At 35.6% G+C, this 20,638-nt stretch overlaps 1 protein-coding gene across 2 annotated transcripts; it reads right to left on the minus strand.

Moving 5' to 3' along the window:
- Positions 1-120: 120 nt before the first annotated feature.
- Positions 121-20,257, minus strand: LOC111051290 (A-kinase anchor protein 1, mitochondrial). Of its 2 annotated transcripts, XM_039436951.1 has the most exons (8): positions 19,077-20,257; positions 13,317-13,331; positions 12,937-13,219; positions 10,902-11,041; positions 9,365-9,542; positions 6,370-6,582; positions 3,669-3,811; positions 121-1,251 (listed from the first exon to the last, which is right to left on the minus strand). In XM_039436951.1, the coding sequence occupies exons 1-8, from the start codon at positions 19,251-19,253 to the stop codon at positions 1,141-1,143; spliced, it is 1,260 nt and encodes a 419-aa protein (XP_039292885.1). In that variant the 5' UTR covers positions 19,254-20,257; the 3' UTR covers positions 121-1,140. The 2 variants fall into 2 exon arrangements, with proteins under 2 accessions (XP_039292885.1, XP_039292884.1); XM_039436950.1 differs by lacking the exon at positions 13,317-13,331 and having other exon boundaries at positions 12,937-13,234.
- Positions 20,258-20,638: the final 381 nt, after the last annotated feature.

Here is a 20,638-nt window from a genome sequence, read left to right on the forward strand (position 1 = left end):
CATGAGGCCACACGTCCTTCTTGGCAGTTCAAATCCAGCCACATTTACTCCAACTGATTACCCAGTTTTTTTAAATAACAGTAAAGGGTAGACCCCTATTGAATGATGGAAAATCAAAGCGACATGTTTATTATAAAAATTATATATTTGCTATTATACAACCAGATGCGACAAAGAAGTTATTACACAAAAATATTACACTTCATATACACTTAATCATGTACAGACTTATACGACGCACCAGAAAACAATGAAAAACTGCAAATTGATCAACCAAAGTAATAATATTAATACATTTTGTGTATGTTTTTTACTTGAATAGATTCGAAAAATAGAATAACGCAACAACCAAAATATATTTTAACAAACCGACTTTTGTTTAGAAGTTATAGCTTCAGTTTTCATCAATAATAATATTGTATTGGCTAAACATGGTAAGTATACAACTACCTACTAAGTTATTAGGGAGAGATATCTGAGAAAAAGCAAAATGGTACCTTACATTATAAATATCAAACCATATATAGTTGGATTACAACATACAAAGATTAGCCTAGTTCTGTAGAGTATGATTATTATGCATCTATTACAATATTCCTATTCAAAACACACATTTGAAAAAACCGAATAGAAAATCCCCATAAATTATTATGCTGTTGAACTACTGTAAACAAAGCAGCCAAAATGTACTGTTTGACGAAGACAAGATAAAAACGAAAAGATTCAAGAAGAATACTAACTTATAACAATCTCATACTTCCGATAATATCTACTAAACCTACTTCATAAAAATAATTCAAGTAACAATCGTTAAAACTAAGTTATACATGACTTTTCATAGAAGACAGATGGATGCATTTTTCATATAAATATATCGATAATAATCAATCATTATTTACAAACTGACAGACACTATCACAGAATGCGGGGTTCAGACTCCTCCACTACATTTACAAATTTCCGCTCATTACCTATTTGTAAATAAAAGTAGCAAATAACATCGTTTAGTTAGTAGGTGCATTTCAAGGAACAGCCACAGTCTTTCCCTCAGTCTTTGAAAAACAACAAAACAATGTTGGCGACTCTTGGCGACAAGTTGACAACAAAAGTAGTGTTGCCGACAATGTTGCTTGGCTGTTTCTATTCTTCTATGACTTTTGTTTCTTGTTGTTGTTGTGTTTCTTGCGCCTGGGGGGGCGTGACTGGCTCCGCGAATCCGTTCGCCACCAGTTCTTGATTAACTAGCACCACCTGAAAACAAAACAAATTATTCAATCATTCAACATGTTGAGGCAACAAATTCAAACCTCATCTGCTTATTAGTGGATAAATTTTATTTGATTTCAATAACGCCAGAGAGCGGCCAGACGTTCCAAGTTCCAACAGTCTTGGAAGGGTATAGACAATAGACAAAGAGAAAATATACTAAATGAAAAAGACTAAGAAATTGTCAAAAAACCACAGATTTATTGATACTTAGAAAGACCGGTTTCGGTTATTACACCTCTGATAAACAGAGATTCAATAAATCTGTGGTTTTTTGACAATTTTTTTTAGTCTTTTTCATTTAATATGAATAATTACCACAATATCAACTTCTCAACTACACAAAAAGAGAAAATATACCATAAGAAGATATGCCATGGTTTAGGGCGATTATGTTCCAACTTTCACCAATAGTCCTAGTAGTTGTTTTTGGTGAAGCTGTGTGACGCTGATAGACTCTCATACTGTGCCGTTCTTACACTCACAATAACAACACATACTATAATGAGTTAATGGCAGTATGATTAGTATTGGTGTTGCTATCCTTTACTGTCTCTGCAACATTGCCGACCGTTTTTCAACTATGTATAACTATAATAAATTCACTTTTTTCTATGTATTCCAACACGACATGCAGTCAAATATTAATATCGCGAGACGGTCGAAAGTACTACAGTCAGTAGGTAAAAGTTTTTGATTATTTACTTAAATATTTGACTGCATGTCGTGTTTAAATACATAGAAAAAAGTTCATTAATACATCGCAGCTCGGAATGAATCAAGAAACCATCACCTATAATTAATTATCAAAATATTTTATCTCAGTTATGAAATTTATTATTGAATCATTGAAAAATATATTTTCTTTAGGTATAGAATCCAATTGGTATTTCAAACAAGAATGAACAGTTGATATTACATAAGATAAACCGTTATCAATTATCCTAATAATAATTATTTTTGTAATTTGACACTGTTCAGATGTATTTTGTGCATTTTGATGAATAAAGAAATTTTCAATTCAATTCAATTCTCTATACAAGGCTGATAATCAGCAACGTGAACTTCACTATAGTTGAAGGAGACATGAGTGTAAAGTAAGATACTTTACCTGATTTCCACAAGTGACGTAAAGGTAAATGAGTGGCATGCCTTCCTCTGTGTAGTCGTAGATCTGTGCCTGCAGAATCTTTCCATAGATTAGATTTTGTACAAAGAGTGTTGCTTCTTCACTCCATACGGCTCCTGGCCCACCTAAAAACAAAACAAACATTCATTAGCAACTATTATTTATTCAATCATTCAACATGTTGAGGCAACAAATTCAAACCTCATCTGCTTATTAGTGGATAAATTTTATTTGATTTCAATAACGCCAGAGAGCGGCCAGACGTTCCAACAGTCTTGGAAGGGTATAGACAATAGACATAGAGAAAATATACTAAATGAAAAAGACTAAGAAATTGCCATAAAACCACAGATTTATTGATACTTAGAAAGACCGGTTTCGGTTATTACACCTCTGATAAACAGAGATTCAATAAATCTGTGGTTTTTTGACAATTTTTTTAGTCTTTTTCATTTAATATGAATAATTACTACAATATCAACTTCTCAACTACACAAAGAGAAAATATACCATAAGAAGATATGCCATGGTTTAGGGCGATTATGTTCCAACTTTCACCAATAGTCCTAGTAGTTGTTTTTGGTGAAGCTGTGTGACGCTGATAGACTCTCATACTGTGCCGTTCTTACACTCACAATAACAACACATACTATAATGAGTTAATGGCAGTATGATTAGTATTGGTGTTGCTATCCTTTACTGTCTCTGCAACATTGCCGACCGTTTTTCAACTATGTATAACTATAATAAATTCACTTTTTTCTATGTATTCCAACACGACATGCAGTCAAATATTAATATCGCGAGACGGTCGAAAGTACTACAGTCAGTAGGTAAAAGTTTTTGATTATTTACTTAAATATTTGACTGCATGTCGTGTTTAAATACATAGAAAAAAGTTCATTAATACATCGCAGCTCGGAATGAATCAAGAAACCATCACCTATAATTAATTATCAAAATATTTTATCTCAGTTATGAAAATTTATTATTGAATCATTGAAAAATATATTTTCTTTAGGTATAGAATCCAATTGGTTATTTCAAACAAGAATGAACAGTTGATATTACATAAGATAAACCGTTATCAATTATCCTAATAATAATTATTTTTGTAATTTGACACTGTTCAGATGTATTTTGTGCATTTTGATGAATAAAGAAATTTTCAATTCAATTCAATTCAATTCGATTCTCGATACAAGGCTGATAATCAGCAACGTGAACTTCACTATAGTTGAAGGAGACATGAGTGTAAAGTAAGATACTTTACCTGATTTCCACAAGTGACGTAAAGGTAAATGAGTGGCATGCCTTCCTCTGTGTAGTCGTAGATCTGTGCCTGCAGAATCTTTCCATAGATTAGATTTTGTACAAAGAGTGTTGCTTCTTCACTCCATACGGCTCCTGGCCCACCTTAAAACAATAACAAATCAATACTTTAACAAATTAATCAATACTATAATAGAGGGAAGAACTACTGGCTTATACACTTACAGGATAGGAAAATTATGTTTGACGCATCATCACGTCTGAACTGCTTAACTAATTAACTTGAAATTTTATAGATTCTTCGTTAACCAAGGATGGTAATAGGCCTATTTTGAATTCTTCAAGATTCCACTCGGTCAAGTTTTCAGTTTGTCAAGTTTTTAAATAGACCCTTGCGGAGCACAGTTTCCTGCTAGTTGATAATAAAGCAATAATTACGCTTGTTGGCGGCGAGATTCACATGAAATCGATTACGGTAAGCTTATCAACTTTCAACAATAACATATTTTTATCTATCAACATTCAATGCCGCATCTACATGTTGGTCCAATGAAGGCCAATGTCGACCAGCGTCTGTGGTTTGCCAGCGCTGGCCTTCGTAAGGAATTGCACGTTTACCGGGCTGGGCCAGCTTACTGGACCAACATGTGGCTGCGACATTCGAGTAAAAAAATTATGCAATCAAGAAATATAAATTTATTCGCGATTCTAGGGAGCAGAGCGAAACTTATTCTCCGTGAGGGGAAACGTTTTAAGCCCTGGCATCGCTGCAATTTCCCACAGGGAGAAAAGGCACTTATGTTCCCTTGTTGTACTATAGTGAGGTCCACGTTATAATGGCAGTGTTTGATAAGCAATGGTATTGTTATCCTTGTCTATCATTCAACAAAGCGGATAGCGCTATCTCTTTCTCGCTTTGCTCTGTTGCCAGAAAGTCTTTTAACAATGTAGAATTATAACTAATTTATTACATAATATTTCGTCCTAATTATAAAAATTCATTATGAAATAATTTACAAAATATAATTTCTTGCTTAATAAAGCATAATTGATTATTTTAAACGAGAATGAACAGTTAATATTACATCAATAAACCTGTATCAACTACCGTCTATAGAAGGCATTGACAAGACAGAGAGGATCGGCAACGTTGTTTTCCTATCTTTCTCCACTGCCATTATAACGAGGACCTCACTATAATTATTTGGGTAGTTTTGTCTACCATTTTCTTCTTTATCCCCTCCTTCTTCTCTGTACTGTTCTTCTTCTTCCTCTCCTATTACTTCTAACTGTTATTCATCAGCATCATGATCATAATAATCATCTTCTTCTTTTTCTGAAGTAGAAGAAGAAGATGGAGAAGAACAGTGATACAATGATGATGAAGAAGAAGAACCTTCTTCTTTATTTTACTGTTCTTCTCCATCTTCTTTCTCCTTCTCCTCCTCTTCTTCATTTGTAGTCGTTGGTCTTCTCCTTTCTCTTCTTCTTACTGATGTTGTTGTTCTTCTTATTTCCTTACCTATGGTTGTAGGTAGGGCAAGGAAGGTGAAAAAGAATGAGAATAAGCAGATGAAGAAGAACAACAACAGTAAGGCTCAATTCACTTTTACGCGACTCAGGTCGAGAAGAGTCTCGACTCTAGTCGAGAGCATTTGTTTTCGAATGGTGACATCGCGGAGACTAGAGTCGACTGGTCTGAGTGTCACCATTTGGAAACACATGCTCTCCACTATAGTGAGGTCCACATTATAATGACAGTATTTGATTAACTTTGATACTACTATCCTTGTCTATAATTCGACAAAGCTGGTAGTACTATCCTTTTCTAGCTCCGCAACGATGCCAAATCTGTTTTTGACAGTGTAGAAATGTAATTAATTGAGGCAGAGAAGAAGCAACGCTGTTCTTTTATCTCTATCCACTGCCATTATAACGTGGACCTCACTATAGAGTCCAGTCTCTTCTCGACCTGAGTCGCCTAAGTGTGAGTTGAGCCTAAAAGTGCGTACAGATTTACGAGCCGCGAACACGAGCAATTATTCACTTTTCATCAGCAGATTATATCTGTATTTCTACAGAAACGGTAAGATACAAATATATAAAACAGCTTGGCATTAGCTGATTAAAAGTGAATAATTGCTCGTGTTCGCGGCGCGTAAATCTGTACGCACCTTGAGGTGGGCCGTCCACTGGAACCGATTTCGTCCGAACTAGCATCGGCCGAAAACTACCGAACTCGTCCGGACGATCCCCCAACAAAGAGAGAAATAGATGCTCGTCCATTGTTAAGGTTCATACGTCCGTGCACGGCCGTCTCCGGCAGAAAAAAAACCGACAGACTATGAAACAATTTTGAGGTTAGGATGATGTTGTCTCAGCTCGACTTCGGTCGGATAGAGCCGGAAAATCCCATTCAATTCGGATCAAAAACTTGATCGGCCGGAGACGGCCGTGCACGGACGTATGAACCTGTTGCAATGGACGAGCATCTACAGCTTTCTTTGTTGGGGGATCGTTCGGACGAGTTCGGTAGTTTTCGGCCGATGCTAGTTCGGACGAAATCGGTTCCAGTGGACGGCCCACCTTAACGGCCGGCAGATTCGTCCGATCCGACGGCCGAACGGATCGGTTGAATACGGTTCCAGTCGACGGTTACCCTAACCGAAGATGAGGAAAGAGGAAAGATTTGTATGACTGACCTGTGGGTGTGACGTTGGCGAGACAGCACTCGACCGCCTGGAAGGGCAGCAGCAGAAAGTCGTAGCGCATCTTCTTGAGGATGGTGTACTCGCAGGACAAGTAGCCGCCATAGTCCAGGAATCGCAGCTCCACTGTCTTCTCATCGTCGTTCACCGCCACTATCTGCGCCCTAAACCACCCGCCCATCGGCGCAGGCGCCGCGCATACGCCGTCTGTCATCAAACAATGAATAAATCAATCAATCACTTATTGCCTCATAAGACAATAAAAATACATAATATAAAATAGTTCACTTGGGCTCAACTCACACGACTCAGGTCGAGAAGAGACTCGACTCTAGTCGAGAGCATGTGTTTCCAAATGGTGACACTCAGACCAGTCGACTCTAGTCTCCGCGACGTCATCATCATCATCATCATCATTATTGGCACTACAGCCCATGTAGAGCCTTAGCCTTCACAACCACATCCTTCCACCCCTCTCGACATTCTGCTGTTCTTCTCCATCTTCTTACACCCAGTCTTCGCAAATCCTCCTCCACATCGTCAACCCACCGCTTTCTTGGTCTTCCTTGTAATCTTCTTCCTCCGGGTTTGCCTTCCAGCACCATTCTTGGCATCCTCCCTTCCGGCATTCTGCACATATGACCAGCCCATCTCAGCCTCATACTTTTCACAACAGATAAAATACTGGTCTCTTCGATCAATCTTCCTAGTTCCTCGTTTGTTCTTATCCTCCATATTTCATTTTCCTTGATTGCTCCAAAAATTCTTCTTAAAATATTTCTTTCCCATCTCTGAAGCAGACCTTCTTCTCGTGTAGTCAATGGGGCTTCGGCCCCATATGCCATTGGTCTTAAAACTGTTGTGTAAATTTTTATTTTGCCTTTTTTGACACATTTTTGGACTTCAGGATATTCTGCAGGGCGAAATACACCCTATTTCCGGACATTATCCTAGCATCCACTTCTTCTGCTACATTATTATCTTCCGTTATTAGGGTGCCCAAATACTTGAATGATTTCACTTTCTCAAAGGTTCTACCTGATAACTGTATCTGTGTTCCATCATTCACTGGCCTCCTGGACATAACCATCACTTTAGTTTTCTGCATATTAATTTCCAGGCCTACTTCCCTTGCCTCATGTTCCAGCTTTTCATAGATCTCCGCGACGTCACCATTCTTTCAAAACACAACATGCTCTCGACTAAATGACTCTTGAAGAGTTGAAACTATAGTGAGGTCCACGTTATAATGGCAGTAGAGAAAGATAGGAGAACAACGTTGCCGATCCTCTGTCTTGTCAATGCCTTCTATGGAGGGTACCGGATACCGGTCTATTGATGTAATATCAACTGTTCATTCTCGTTTAAAGTAATCAATATTATATTTTATCAAGCAAAAATATTTTCAATGATTTCTTAATTAAATTTTCACAATCAACATTAAATATTGTGTTAATTAATTTTATTTCTACATTGTTAAAAGACGATCTGGCAACAGAGAAAAGCGAGAAAGAGATAGTTCTATCCGCTTTGTTGAATGATAGACAAGGATAGCAATACCATTGCTAATTAAACACTGCCATTATAACGTGGACCTCACTATAGCTGGAGCTTATGGTTAATTGCTAGATTATAGTTTTTATTTAATTGACCCAACAGTTTATATATGCGCCCAAATTTGTGAACTACAGCTGTAGAAAGTCAACTTCTTCTTTTCTTCAACCAAATAAATCAACCAAACATTAATAGATGTTCCTGCCCTGTTATTAATAGGAAATCAAACCTCAAATATCTTGGCATATGGATCGATAAGTGTCTCAAATGGGACATCCATGTTAACTTCCTATGTAAGAGACTAAAATACCTATCTTATAAATGTTATAAATTGAAAAATGTGCTATCTTTCTCAGAATGCAAACAGGTATATACGGCACTAGTAGAATCCCTAATGCGATATGGTTTAATAGTTTGGGGTGGGACTTTCGATACCCATATTAAAAACCTTTTTCTAATACAAAAATTCATCATAAAGACAATTTTAAAGAAACCTAGAACTTATGATAGTAAGATGGTTTTTTATATTTGTAACATTTTATTGTGTTTTATTTGTTTCAAATTCTTTGTAATTTGTTTTGTCTTGTTGTGTGTTTTTAATTAATAAAAATAATTTTTTAAGATTTTGTTCAGTGAATTTGATGTTAAAACTATACGACAGTTATATCTTAGTTGCATAACAAATTACAGTTTTAAATACGAGCATAATTTCCCTCTAGCCGATGACATAAATTATAATCTTAGACCTAATACAATAAGAAAATATGAAATATATAACACCAACTCAGCTCTTCTTAGAAGGCAACTTTACTACATTAGCAGTGAATTCATAAATATACTAGAAAGTGAATTTCCACTTAATAATTTCCAAAATAATAAACACAGAAAAAGAGCCATAGAAGCATGGCTAAACTTGAATTATTTCCAATCGTTGACTTTTATACAATAATCAACTTCATATTATAAATTATATTTTCGAACACTTCATACGCTAGATTCAAGTTTATATATTACATCCCTGATTAAGCTGATTTACGACTCAAACTGGCGCACAAGGAATCTTCCTTTTGCCGGTGTTTTTGCCTCACCTACTGTACTTATGCATGTGATCATAAATTGAATCTTCATTTTAAAACTATTGTTTGTAATGTAAAGGATATCATTTCGTTATTATATCTAATTAAATAAATGTATGTATCTTGGTTTAAGTGCAGTAGCATATACTTATATTTATTTTTTGTAAAGCTTTTTTGTATTTTGTTTTTGGCAAATAAAATTCATTCATTCATTCATTCTTGTACTGTATCTATTGTTGTATTGACTCCTCCTCTTAGCACGGACTTACTAAATATTAGAGGAGTAATTCTGAGGGGAATTTATTGTAAAATGTACTAAAATAAAATGAATTTGCTATTTTGAATAATGGTTAGCTAACCTTTGACAGGTTCCTCGAGTGAAGGCGAGTCGTTGTAGCAGTAGTTGGCGTTCATGACCTGATTCAGGGCAGCCAACTGCTGGAACGAGGGATGTGTTGGCTGTTGCAAAAACATGTGACCGGCTGACACCAGGCTGGATAGAATCACGTCGTTGTTCACGCCTTCAACCAATTGCAACTGCAAACAACACAACATACAATTAATTACAAAAAACGTATAATTCAATCATCAAGCATTACACAACTTCCAGAAAAGTACCACAGGATTAAGCCCAAAACAGTTATAATTCTTTATTATATGACAGTTAGACTGTAAATATTGAAACTATTTATTCTTCATTCTTCTCTTTACTGTTTTTCATTTTTCTAAAATAACCTTTCTTATTATTATCCTTAGTAGAATATTAATATTTATCTACTAATTTCATAATTTTGTTTGTATTATAATTTTTTACTAATTTTATTATAAAAAACTTCAATCCTATATCAGTGAATGAAGTTTGTAAATAGTAATTATAACACGCAATAAGCAACTAATTACTTATACCCCAACACATATAATTTATAGTGGGGTGTATATTTATTCATTGAAGTTATCATTTATTCATTGTTGAAACACCGCTGATTTATGTAGTTACATTACAATACTATATTATCAATATTATAATGTTCCATTCAATCTTCATTGTAATTAATAAGTTTTCATAATATGTGAAATTTGTTGCATAATTTGCTGTTGTACTGTAATTTATTGTAGATTCGTGTATAGACCGGAATGAAACATTATGTTACTAAATGGATTACATATGTACAGTGAATTGTAGATTAATAGTTACATGAATCATCTCTTTTTCTTTTGAGTTTTTAAATTATTATGAATTCATTCTAGTTTTTCTGCTCTCTTAGTATTTCACTCTTAGTACTTCTTCTTTTCGGATTGAAATTTTATTTTATTTTTTCTAGTTTTTCATACATTCCATATTATGTTTCTTTTTTCTTTATTATATTTTTTCTATTTTCGACTGAATCTCAAGCCACTAATTATAGCCGACTGATTACTCGTTGCCATCGCTCAAACTACTTAGTTTTGCTGGTAACGCCAATGATAATATTATAATCGATTTTTAAATGGAAAAGATTTTAATTTCAAGTTTTTGTAATGTATTGTATATGAAAATTTTTATATTTTTCACATTTGTAATGTTTGTTTAATGATTTTGGCAATAAATATTTCTTTCTTTCAATGTATTGTGACTTACTTGAATAAATAAATTTGAATTGAATTGAAAAAGTCCAAATGACATCATCATAATTATCATCATATTATACGACATCATCCTCACAAAAAGGATGCTACTATTAATGCCGCATCACGTGTTGGCCCTTGGTAGCGGGAGAAGTGAAGCATGCTGCACACAGGGAATGCGGAATTAAAACTGTCCTTCACTCAAGTATGATTATGACATTTCCAATTCTGTATTCCGCGACAGCTAGTGGTACATTATCAAACCTTTATTAGAGATTCAAGTTTACTTACACGGAACTGTTCTGGAGCGAGCTCGCAGGTGGGTGCAACCTGTACAAATGTCACCTTCTCGAGGGTGAGAGTTGGGTAGCGGCGCAGTGGGAACTTGTGTCTGATCATCGACAGTGCCGCGTCAATGTCTGCTTGTGCGCCTAAAACAACCAATTCACATATTTATCAATTGATTTTTACATTCATAGATACAATATTATCCTCAACTCATCATGTTCTAGTAATAACGTTCGATTAATTACCGTCCTCATGAATTATATTATATTGAACAGATGATGTCAAACAAATGATGTGTGTAAAGTTCCGTTTAATCTGGTAGAATTCATAAAGAGGGCAAAAATCGATGTGTGTGCAACTGGCTTTTTACTTTCCTTGCCCTACTACCATAGGTAAGGAAAGTATTGCTTTCCGAAAAAAATTAAGGTACCCCAATTTCTAAATTTCTATACGTTTCAAGGTCCCCTGAGTCCAAAAACTGGTTTTTGGGTACTGGTCTGTATGTATGTGTGTGTGTGTGTGTGTGTGTGTGTGTGTGTGTGTGTGTGTGTGTGTGCGTCTGTGTACATGATATCTCATCTCCCAAATAACGGAATGACTTGAAATTTGGAACGTAAGGTCCATACAATATAAGGATCCGACACGAACAATTTCAATCAAATGCGATTCAAGATGGCGGCTAAAATGACGAAAATGTTGTCAAAAACAGGGTTTTTCGCGATTTTCTCGAAAACGGCTCCAACGATTTTGATTAAAGTTATACCTGAAATAGTCATCGATAAGCTATATCAACTGCCACAAGTCCCATATCTGTAAAATTTTCAGGAGCTCCGCCCCATCTATGCAAAGTTTGATTTTAGATTCTCAATTATCAGGCTTCAGATACAATTTAAACAAAAAAAATCAAGTGGAAAAGATTGAGCATGAGAATCTCTACAATTAATGTTCAGTAACATTTTCACCTAAAATCAGAAATAAGCTCGAAATTCGATAAAATGTGATTATCCAATTGCAAACTGTTGGCAACTGTTGATTCTATTAAATGATTCACTATGGAGAGATAGCAGACCTCGTGTGTTTCCTGCGTTATTGCTCTGTCACCAGCTGGCTCAAATCTTTGGATAGTAGACTTGTGATGCGCGGGAACACTAGCGTCAGGTGATCAATTCTCATAACGGCAAGGAAAGTTGTGTGAGTGCGTCACACCAGATTTTTGTCATAGTCATTCAATTTCAGCTGTTTTCCATGCATGAAATCAAACCGGTAAACAGCTGTTTGCAGAACAAATAAACATATGATTCTCATTACAGCATACTCTACTGCAATGAAACCATATGTTTTCTTTACAGTCGAGTATGTTTCCTAGTTCCGAAATAGGAACAGCAAAACTGCTACAAAAAAATCACCTTTAGCGTTCCAGGTGGAAGTAGCCTAAACTAGGTTATGTTTATAGAATGCATGTAGTAACGTCAGCACAAGCAGGTAATTCAAATTCAAATTCATTTATTTGCCATAAAATAATACAGATTGATAAAATAAATATTCTAACTTACAAAATGGCACTACCGGCAAAGAAAACTTGTGCGCCGGCAGTGAGTTCGAACAACTAGGTACAGCAAACATGTCAATAGAAAGAAAAAGAGCTTATTCAAACCACTAGAATAACTAAAATTATGGCCAGGTCACATCTCAATACTTCCAAACGATAAGACAAAGTAACAAAATCACAAGTGACAAACTCAAAAAGACCAATTCAAGGAAGCCATGACAATAATATTTTTTAAAATTTATAACATAAGAATGAAACACTACATAATGGATATAGATAATTTAAAATGTTTTCTATTTCTAAATTATTCTTCTATAGATTATTATGACAAAAAATAGTGTACGTTACTTGGACGTGAATGTCTTTTGCAGTGCTCGAATAAAATTCTAGTCTCGGCTAACGCCTCGACTAGAAACATCATTCACGCCTGCAAAAGGCCCCTTCCCGTCCTTGTGACGTAAGATACCATTACTCCATAGCAGCACATACCTTCGACAGCACAAATCTTGAGCTTGTTAGTGTCCGGGTGGCGTTTGATGAAGAGGTTGGTGTGTGTGGTGCCGCGAATCTCCTGCAGGAAAGCGCCATGCCTTCCTATGAGGCGACCAACCAGGTGCTGGGGAATGATGAACTCGTACACGCCAAACGCTTCCGCCCCCGCGTCACTTCCCGCCTCTTCCGCTTCCGCCTCTGCCGCCTCCGCTGCTTCCGCCTCCTCCGACACTGAACTGCCTCCGGCCGGCGGTGTTGCCACGTCACTGCAGCCTTTGCCGCTGTCGCTCGAACCCTGTAAATAAATTAATTAATTTAGATAGGTTTTTGTATAAGGTTTTTTGTATTAGGTTTTTTATAAAAGCATTTTCAGTGCCGCTGTCGCTTGAGCCCTGTAAATAAATCAATAAATTCAATTCAATTTGGAAATGTTTTTTGCTTACATAAGCATTTTCAGTTGAGATCTGAATGCTTTTCACTAATGTAAACACCACATACAAACCAACTATTAATGAAAAAGCTCGAAAAATATAAATTTTCGTTCCCTGAAAAGATTGATAGGCTAGTACAAATCACACTCAAGTCGAGACTATAGAAATAGAAATTGCTTTATAGACAAGAACATTTTCAACAAAGTATGGTCAATGTCATGTACAAAATTTTCAAGTCACAATACAAAACATCTAGATTTGACTTATATAAAAAAAAAATCAAATTAATAAAATATCGTTTGAACAGAGACAGAAATAATACAGTATATACATTAATTTTAATACTGTTTATGTATAATCATAGAGAAACAATAGCGTAAGTAGATATCCCATGGTATAGGGAATTTATGTCGCAACTTTTACTGTTATCTCAAGCCGATTACTGTCGATTATTGTCAATTTTGACTGTTTTGTTGGGGTGATAGTGTATGAACGGCACAATTTGAGAGACTACCAGCGTCACACAGCTGCATAGGGAAGAACTATGTGAACTATCGGCTTGGGATAACAGTAAAACTTGCGACATAAACGCCCTATACCATGGGATATCTATGCTATCGTTTCTCTATGGTATAATTTTTCCAATTTATAGAGAAATAGTCAGTTACTTTATATGGTGTTTCGTTTATCAAAATTTTCTTCACTTTCATTTTAAAAGATGTCTTGCTCAATTTAGGCGATAACCCAATCAGACAATCGGAGAGCTCCCTGCCCTGCCGACTCTAAACGCCTAATATGGTCTCGCCCTTAGGGAATCCGGAATCAGGGCTAGCAACTTGAGCAGAATGCAAAGAGATTTTGCATTTTAATGCTAATAAAATCAACTTATTCATCAATCAGCTATGGACAACGTTGTAACAATGAAATAAAAACACACATATATCGTCAAGTTAGCTAATTAGACACTGGCTCAGTCGAACGTTATAACAATTTTAGTCTAGTTACATATACAACGATTTTTGGACTTACGATTTTCAACAGTTCTTATAAATTCTATTAGATTGAACATAACTTGACAAACATAAAATGATGTTGAATGAAAAAGACTAAGAAATTGTCAAAAGCCACAGATTTATTGATACTTAGAAAAACCGTTTTCGGTTATTACACCATTGTCATTGTCATAGTTTATCAGAGATTGACAATGGTTTAATAACCGAAACCGGCCTTTCTAAGTATCAATAAATCTGTGGCTTTTGACAATTTCTTAGTCTTTTTCATTCAACATCATTTTATGTTTGTCAAGTTATGTTCAATCTAATAGAATTTATAAGAACGGTTAAAAATCGTAAGTCCAAAAATCGTTGTATATGTAACTAGACTAAAATTGCTATAACGTTCGACTGAGTCAGTGTCTAATTGTTTTTGACAATTTCTTAGTCTTTTTCATTCAATATGAATAATTACCACAATATCAACTTCTCAACTACACAAAAAGTGATAATATGATGTTATCATGTGTTTGCCAAGTTTCATTCAATCTGGTAGAATTCATAAGGACGGCAATAATATTCTTCAACTCAAAAATCGATGTGAGTGTCACTGTTTTTATTTGGCAACATTGCACTCATCTGTTCCAGTTTGCATCGGACTATTTTCGTGCGGTTGACTGTAGAGGACGCTACTATTGTCCCTTTGTGCAGGGTGCTACAAAGTTTCACTGTACACCAACGAAACCAACAATATCATTGTTGTTACTTCGAGGCAATCGACACTAAAGTTAAGGTTTCAATACTGTATAGATGGAAATATACGGAGAAACTATACTTGAGGCACAGAAGAAGGAACCTTACTTAAGGTGCGTACAGATATACGCGCCGCGAACATGAGCAATTCACTTTTAATCAGCTGACTATATCTGTATTTTTACAGAAACGGTAAGATATACATATAAAAAGCTTGGCATCAGCTGATTAAAAGTGAATTGCTCATGTTCGCGGCGCGTAAATCTGTACGCACCTTTATGTTCGTTCCTTTATGCTCAACACATCAACTTAAGCTGGGTTTTCGTTTGTGCGAAATGCCGTCGTCGACCAAGACAGGGTGAGGATCTCAGATTGGGTAGATTTCAATTTGTCTAAATAACTTAAAAGATTATGTTCAATTATGTTTTATTGTGGCAGGTTGAGCTTATACTTTTAAATGGCAATATGTTGATACTATTAGTAATGTTTTTATTCTTGAATAAAAGACACAAATGATGAAAAGTTATTATTTGGTCAGCTGTTTTAGCACACTTGAAATTTGGACAATATGAATGTCAACAATGCTTGTCGTCGTCGACTGCGGAAATTTACGCACAAACGAAAATGCACCTTTACTATTATCCATTATATACCTAAAAGTGCATTCTCGTTTGTGCGTAAATTTCCGCAGTCGACGACGACAAGCATTGTTGACATTCATATTGTCCAAATTTCGAGTGTGCTAAAACAGCTGACCAAATAACTTTTTATAATCTGTGTCTTTTATTCAAGAATAAAAACATTTCTAATAGTATCAACATATTGCCATTTAAAAGTATAAAAAAGTATAAACTCAACCTGCCCCAATAAAACATAATATTTTAGGTTATGTAGACAGATTGAAATCCACCCAATCTGAGATTCTCTCCCTATCGTGGTTGACGACGGCATTTACGCACAAACAAAAACCCAGCTTAACATGAGTTACTCACATGAGTTATATACCCTATAACTCACTATTATTCGTTATTCATACAAAGGGGAGGAAATTGAAGAATCAACACACTATGTGTATCCTGATAAAATATGAAATTTATTCGGAGCGGACACTTGTTTTAGGATAATTTTTCGGTACCGATATCTAATAGAATGGCAAATATTCATACTTTGCTTCAAGGATCCAAATATTTCAAGGAGTTTAAGCAGATAACAGTTCTTATGATGCATTGTTGGAGAGTTATAAGCCCTGAAAGAGCAAAACATTGGATAAAAACCTGTTATTCTAAAGGTGCGTACAGATATACGTGCCGCGAACATGAGCAATTCACTTTTAATCAGCTGATGCCAAGCTTCTTATATCTGTATCTTACCGTTTCTGTAAAAATACAGATATAGTCAGCTGATTAAGAGTGCATTGCTCATGTTCGCGGCGCGTATATCTGTACGCACCTTGACAATTACACACCTTCAAGAGCGAATATCTCGGAAACTGTTGGGAATATTATCACAAAATTCCACTGAATAAAAAATGTAGAGAATTTATCTCTTACAAGCCTGAATCCTTGGAACAAGTATCAACTTTCTCATAAAAAAGTGACGATATATTGTAATAGTGCGTTGGTTTAAATAACCGAATAAAAATAATTTATTGAAAATCGTGTTGAATAAGTTAGAAAAAAATGGAATTTGTACTGAGCGACAAAGACATCACCTATTTGTCTAATCATCAGTAATAACGTTTAAAACTGCTTACCAATGTTGAGAAACTTTCAATAACTAAAATAATGGGCTTTGAATGATGGATATATCCGTCTGAAACTGATGACAGCCCAAAAAATGTGCATACAGATAAACAAAATTAATAAGCTCCCATTGTTTCCGTAGCAAATGAACTGTGAGCAAACTCGTGTAAAAAAGTGTTTCAAACAATTAAGATATTAATTTTCAACAATACAATGTATGTCTCGACAGCGTAATAAAAATAATTTCAATGAAAAAACATCGAGCGATTCGATTTCTTATTGGAAATAATTGATGATTGCTGATATTTTCTTGCCAAAAAACAGTCAGATAAGTGTGGGTCCAAGGTTATTACATCACAATGTATCAAAATTTAGACATTGAACTTATCAGAATCACATTTATTAGTAAAATGTCAACTTGCAGAGATAACCGACTGATGAACGAGAAACTTTCTAAGTGCATCGCTTCTGATAACAAACCAAACCAAAAAGACAAGACTCTTCACGATTGATTTTAATAAATTGATACCAATAACAATGAGGAGACTGTATTAAAAACCTACTTGAATCTTTTGGTAGCAAAATAAAAATATGTAAAACTTTGTAATTTGTGTAAAATATGTATTTTAGTGTAATTATTAAAAATCTCTTCAGGGATGAGTAAAATACTCAATTTTTTACAGATGGAAATTACTGAGATATTGCAATTATTCAAATCCAATAATTCAATGAATTTTTGAATTTTCGTTTAATAATTATTATGTATCAATTTTTTGATTTTGATTCAAGTGAAATTTTTAATATTTTTTGTGATTGTGAAGGAAAATTTTTGTTTGGATTTGTATTTTTAAATTAATCTGATAAATTCAAAATTATTGTAGTACATACATTTTTGGACTCAAAATAGTGTGTGAATTGAGTTATCATTTAAATAACCTCTAGACTGTGTATTCCAAATTAAGGTTTAAAGCAGTTTTTGGCGAATGCCTGTTGTTTCTACTTGCATTGTATCTATTGTCTATGAATAAATGAAATGAAATATGATTGGTTGCAAATGAAGAGGATTGTATAGTGAGGTCCACGTTATAATGACAGTATTTGATGAACATTGCTGTTGCTATCCTTGTCTATCATTCGACAAAGCAGACAGCGCTATCCTTCTCTACCTCTGCAACGTTACTAGATCGTCTTTGAATAATGTAGAAATATAATTAACAAAATATTCAATCTCAACCATGAAAATCCATCATTTAATCATTGAGAAATAGATTTTCTTGACGTCAAATAAAATTTAATTGATTATTTTGAACAAGAATGAACAAGGTGCGTACAGACTTGAGCCCTACGAGCATGCGCATTTACCTTTCAATATGCTTACTGTACTGGTACAGAAACTGTGATAAAAATACAGATAATTTTCACCAGCTGATTATACAAGAAATGCGTGTGATCGCTGTGCTCAAGTCTGTACGCACCTTTTGATATACTTGTATCAGCTATCCTCTATAGAAGGCTGTGGCAAGACTGAGAATCGGCCACGCTGTTCTTCTATCTTTCTCCACTGACATTATAACGTGAACGTGGACCTCACTATACATATAAAGGTGCCTACAAATATACGCGCCTCCAACACGCTCCGCACTCGCTCCGATCATGAACGTTACGGGAGATGTTAGCTCTTCTCGCGTTCCACTCTTGCTTCCCGGTCGATTATCAATCGATCTGCTCGAGTGACGTTCGATTGCGGAGCAGAGCGGAAGTCTGTACGCACCTTTAGATATTCAATAAACGATTGCACCTTCTTGTGGGTATCAATTGAGTACCATATTTCGAGTGATCTACTACAGAATCTATAGTGAATTCCACGTTATAATGTCAGTGTTTGATTAGCGATTGTATTGCTATCCTTGTCTATCATTCAACAAAGCGGATAGCGCTATCTCTTTCTCGCTTTGCTCTGTTGCCAGATCGTCTTTTAACGATGGAGAATTAATGATTGATTAACAAAATATAATTGATTATTTTAAACTAGAATGAACAGTTAATATTACATCAATAAACCTGTATCAGCTACCGTCTATAGAAAGCATTGACAAAGACAGAGGTTCGGCAACGTTGTTCTACTATCTTTCTCCACTGCCATTATAACATGGACCTCACTATATATCAAATTATAAAATACATTAAAGCCATTAACGACAATTAACTATTATACCAACCTCACTGTGAGCATCGGAGAAATTGCTGAGTGCCGGACTTTCGAGCATAATTTCGGCAGGGCTGTGATTGGCCGAATCTCTCTCCCCATCGTCATGTGACTCGTTTGACAGTTCCATCTTCCGATCCACACTCAGCTCATCCTGTTGTCTCTGTTGCTCCTTGATGTCCAGCGCCATTTTCGGCTGTTCTCTGTCCTTTTTCAACGCAACAACTTCCTGCTTTTGGACTTGCACCTCCTCAACTGGTTTCTTAGACACCTTCACACAATTTTCAACACTGTCTTTGACAGCAGACTTGTCACTTTCCTCAATTTTCTTCTCCTTCACTACTGATGCACTTTCCGCAATCTTCCCCTCCTTTACTGATGCACTCTCCACAACCTTTCCCTTCTTCCTCTCACAGATTCTATCTGTATTACAATTATTGTCTTGACGCACCTCGTCACTTGATCTTTCTGCTACACTTTTGATGATTTGTTTTTGATTTGTAGTGGATGTATTTGCTCCAGTAATGGTTTGTTGACTTGCAACAGTTTTAGATTCTTCACAAGCGATCTGATTTACAGATATTTCCTTGGGAATCTGTTGTTTTTTTACAACTTTATCAGATTTTTTACAAACTATTTGTTCCACAGATATCTTCTCAATAATGGGTTGATTATCAACAACTTTATCAGATGTTTTACAAGCGATTTGTTCTACAGATACCTTCTCGTTATTGGGGTGATTTTCAACAAGCTTGGATTTTTCACAAACGATCTGATCAACAGATATCTCCTCGGTAATCTGTTGATTTTTTACAACTTTAGATGTTTGTTTTACAGATATCTCCTCCGTTATTTGTTGATTTTTAACAGGCTTTTCACAAGCGATTTTCTTAACAGATATCTTCTCGGGAATCTGTTGATTTTCAACAACTTTAGATGTTTGTTTCACAGATATCTCCTTGGCGGACAGTTCGACTGACCTAACCTCTTCGACCTCAGCTATCGGCTGCGACGTCTCCAGATCGCGTCGCGCCTTCTCAATGGCATTCAGCAACTGGCCGGCGGTACGGCTGATGGATGGGTGGTCACCTATGGACGCCTGCTCCGCTGCGGTCCCCCCGGGGTCACTCTTCAGTGACGGCCTCCTGCGTCTGTACCAGAATAGACTGATGAGAACGGCCAAAGTTGGCAGGCTCCAGAAATTATATTATTTTATAATTAAAGTTGAACCTCTGTATAAGGAAGTTTATTATCCCGAGAAAAAAAATCGCTGCAGAGAGGTATTCGTTATTAAGAGGTTGCTCGGTCTAGAAAACTGCCACACTCTTATGGATCTTATAATATATGAAGGGCGGTAATAATATGATTTGGGCGGTAGTTAGTGTCTTATTGGGCAACAATTTAAAGAATATAACATTCTCATTAACATTGAAATCGGTTCATAATATTTTCTGAGAACGTTTTCTGAACTTTTCTAAGAACATTTTCTTTCCAGAATTCACAAGAGGGTACATATCAACACTAGCACTTCCACCCAACATCATTTTTTGGACGATGTCATTTTTCAATTTTTCT

This window comes from Nilaparvata lugens, chromosome 10, assembly GCF_014356525.2.
Source record: "Nilaparvata lugens isolate BPH chromosome 10, ASM1435652v1, whole genome shotgun sequence".
In the NCBI taxonomy this organism is placed as follows: domain Eukaryota; kingdom Metazoa; phylum Arthropoda; class Insecta; order Hemiptera; family Delphacidae; genus Nilaparvata; species Nilaparvata lugens.

Coding starts and splice junctions, on each gene's coding strand:
- LOC111051290 (XM_039436950.1), bottom strand. CDS start 19,253: ATGGCGCTGGACATCAAGGAGCAACAGAGACAACAGGATGAGCTGAGT. Junction 11,042..12,936: donor CAAGATTTGTGCTGTCGAAG/GTATGTGCTGCT, acceptor TGGTTGTTTTAG/GCGCACAAGCAGACATTGAC. Junction 6,583..9,364: donor ACTCGAGGAACCTGTCAAAG/GTTAGCTAACCA, acceptor GTTTGATGACAG/ACGGCGTATGCGCGGCGCCT.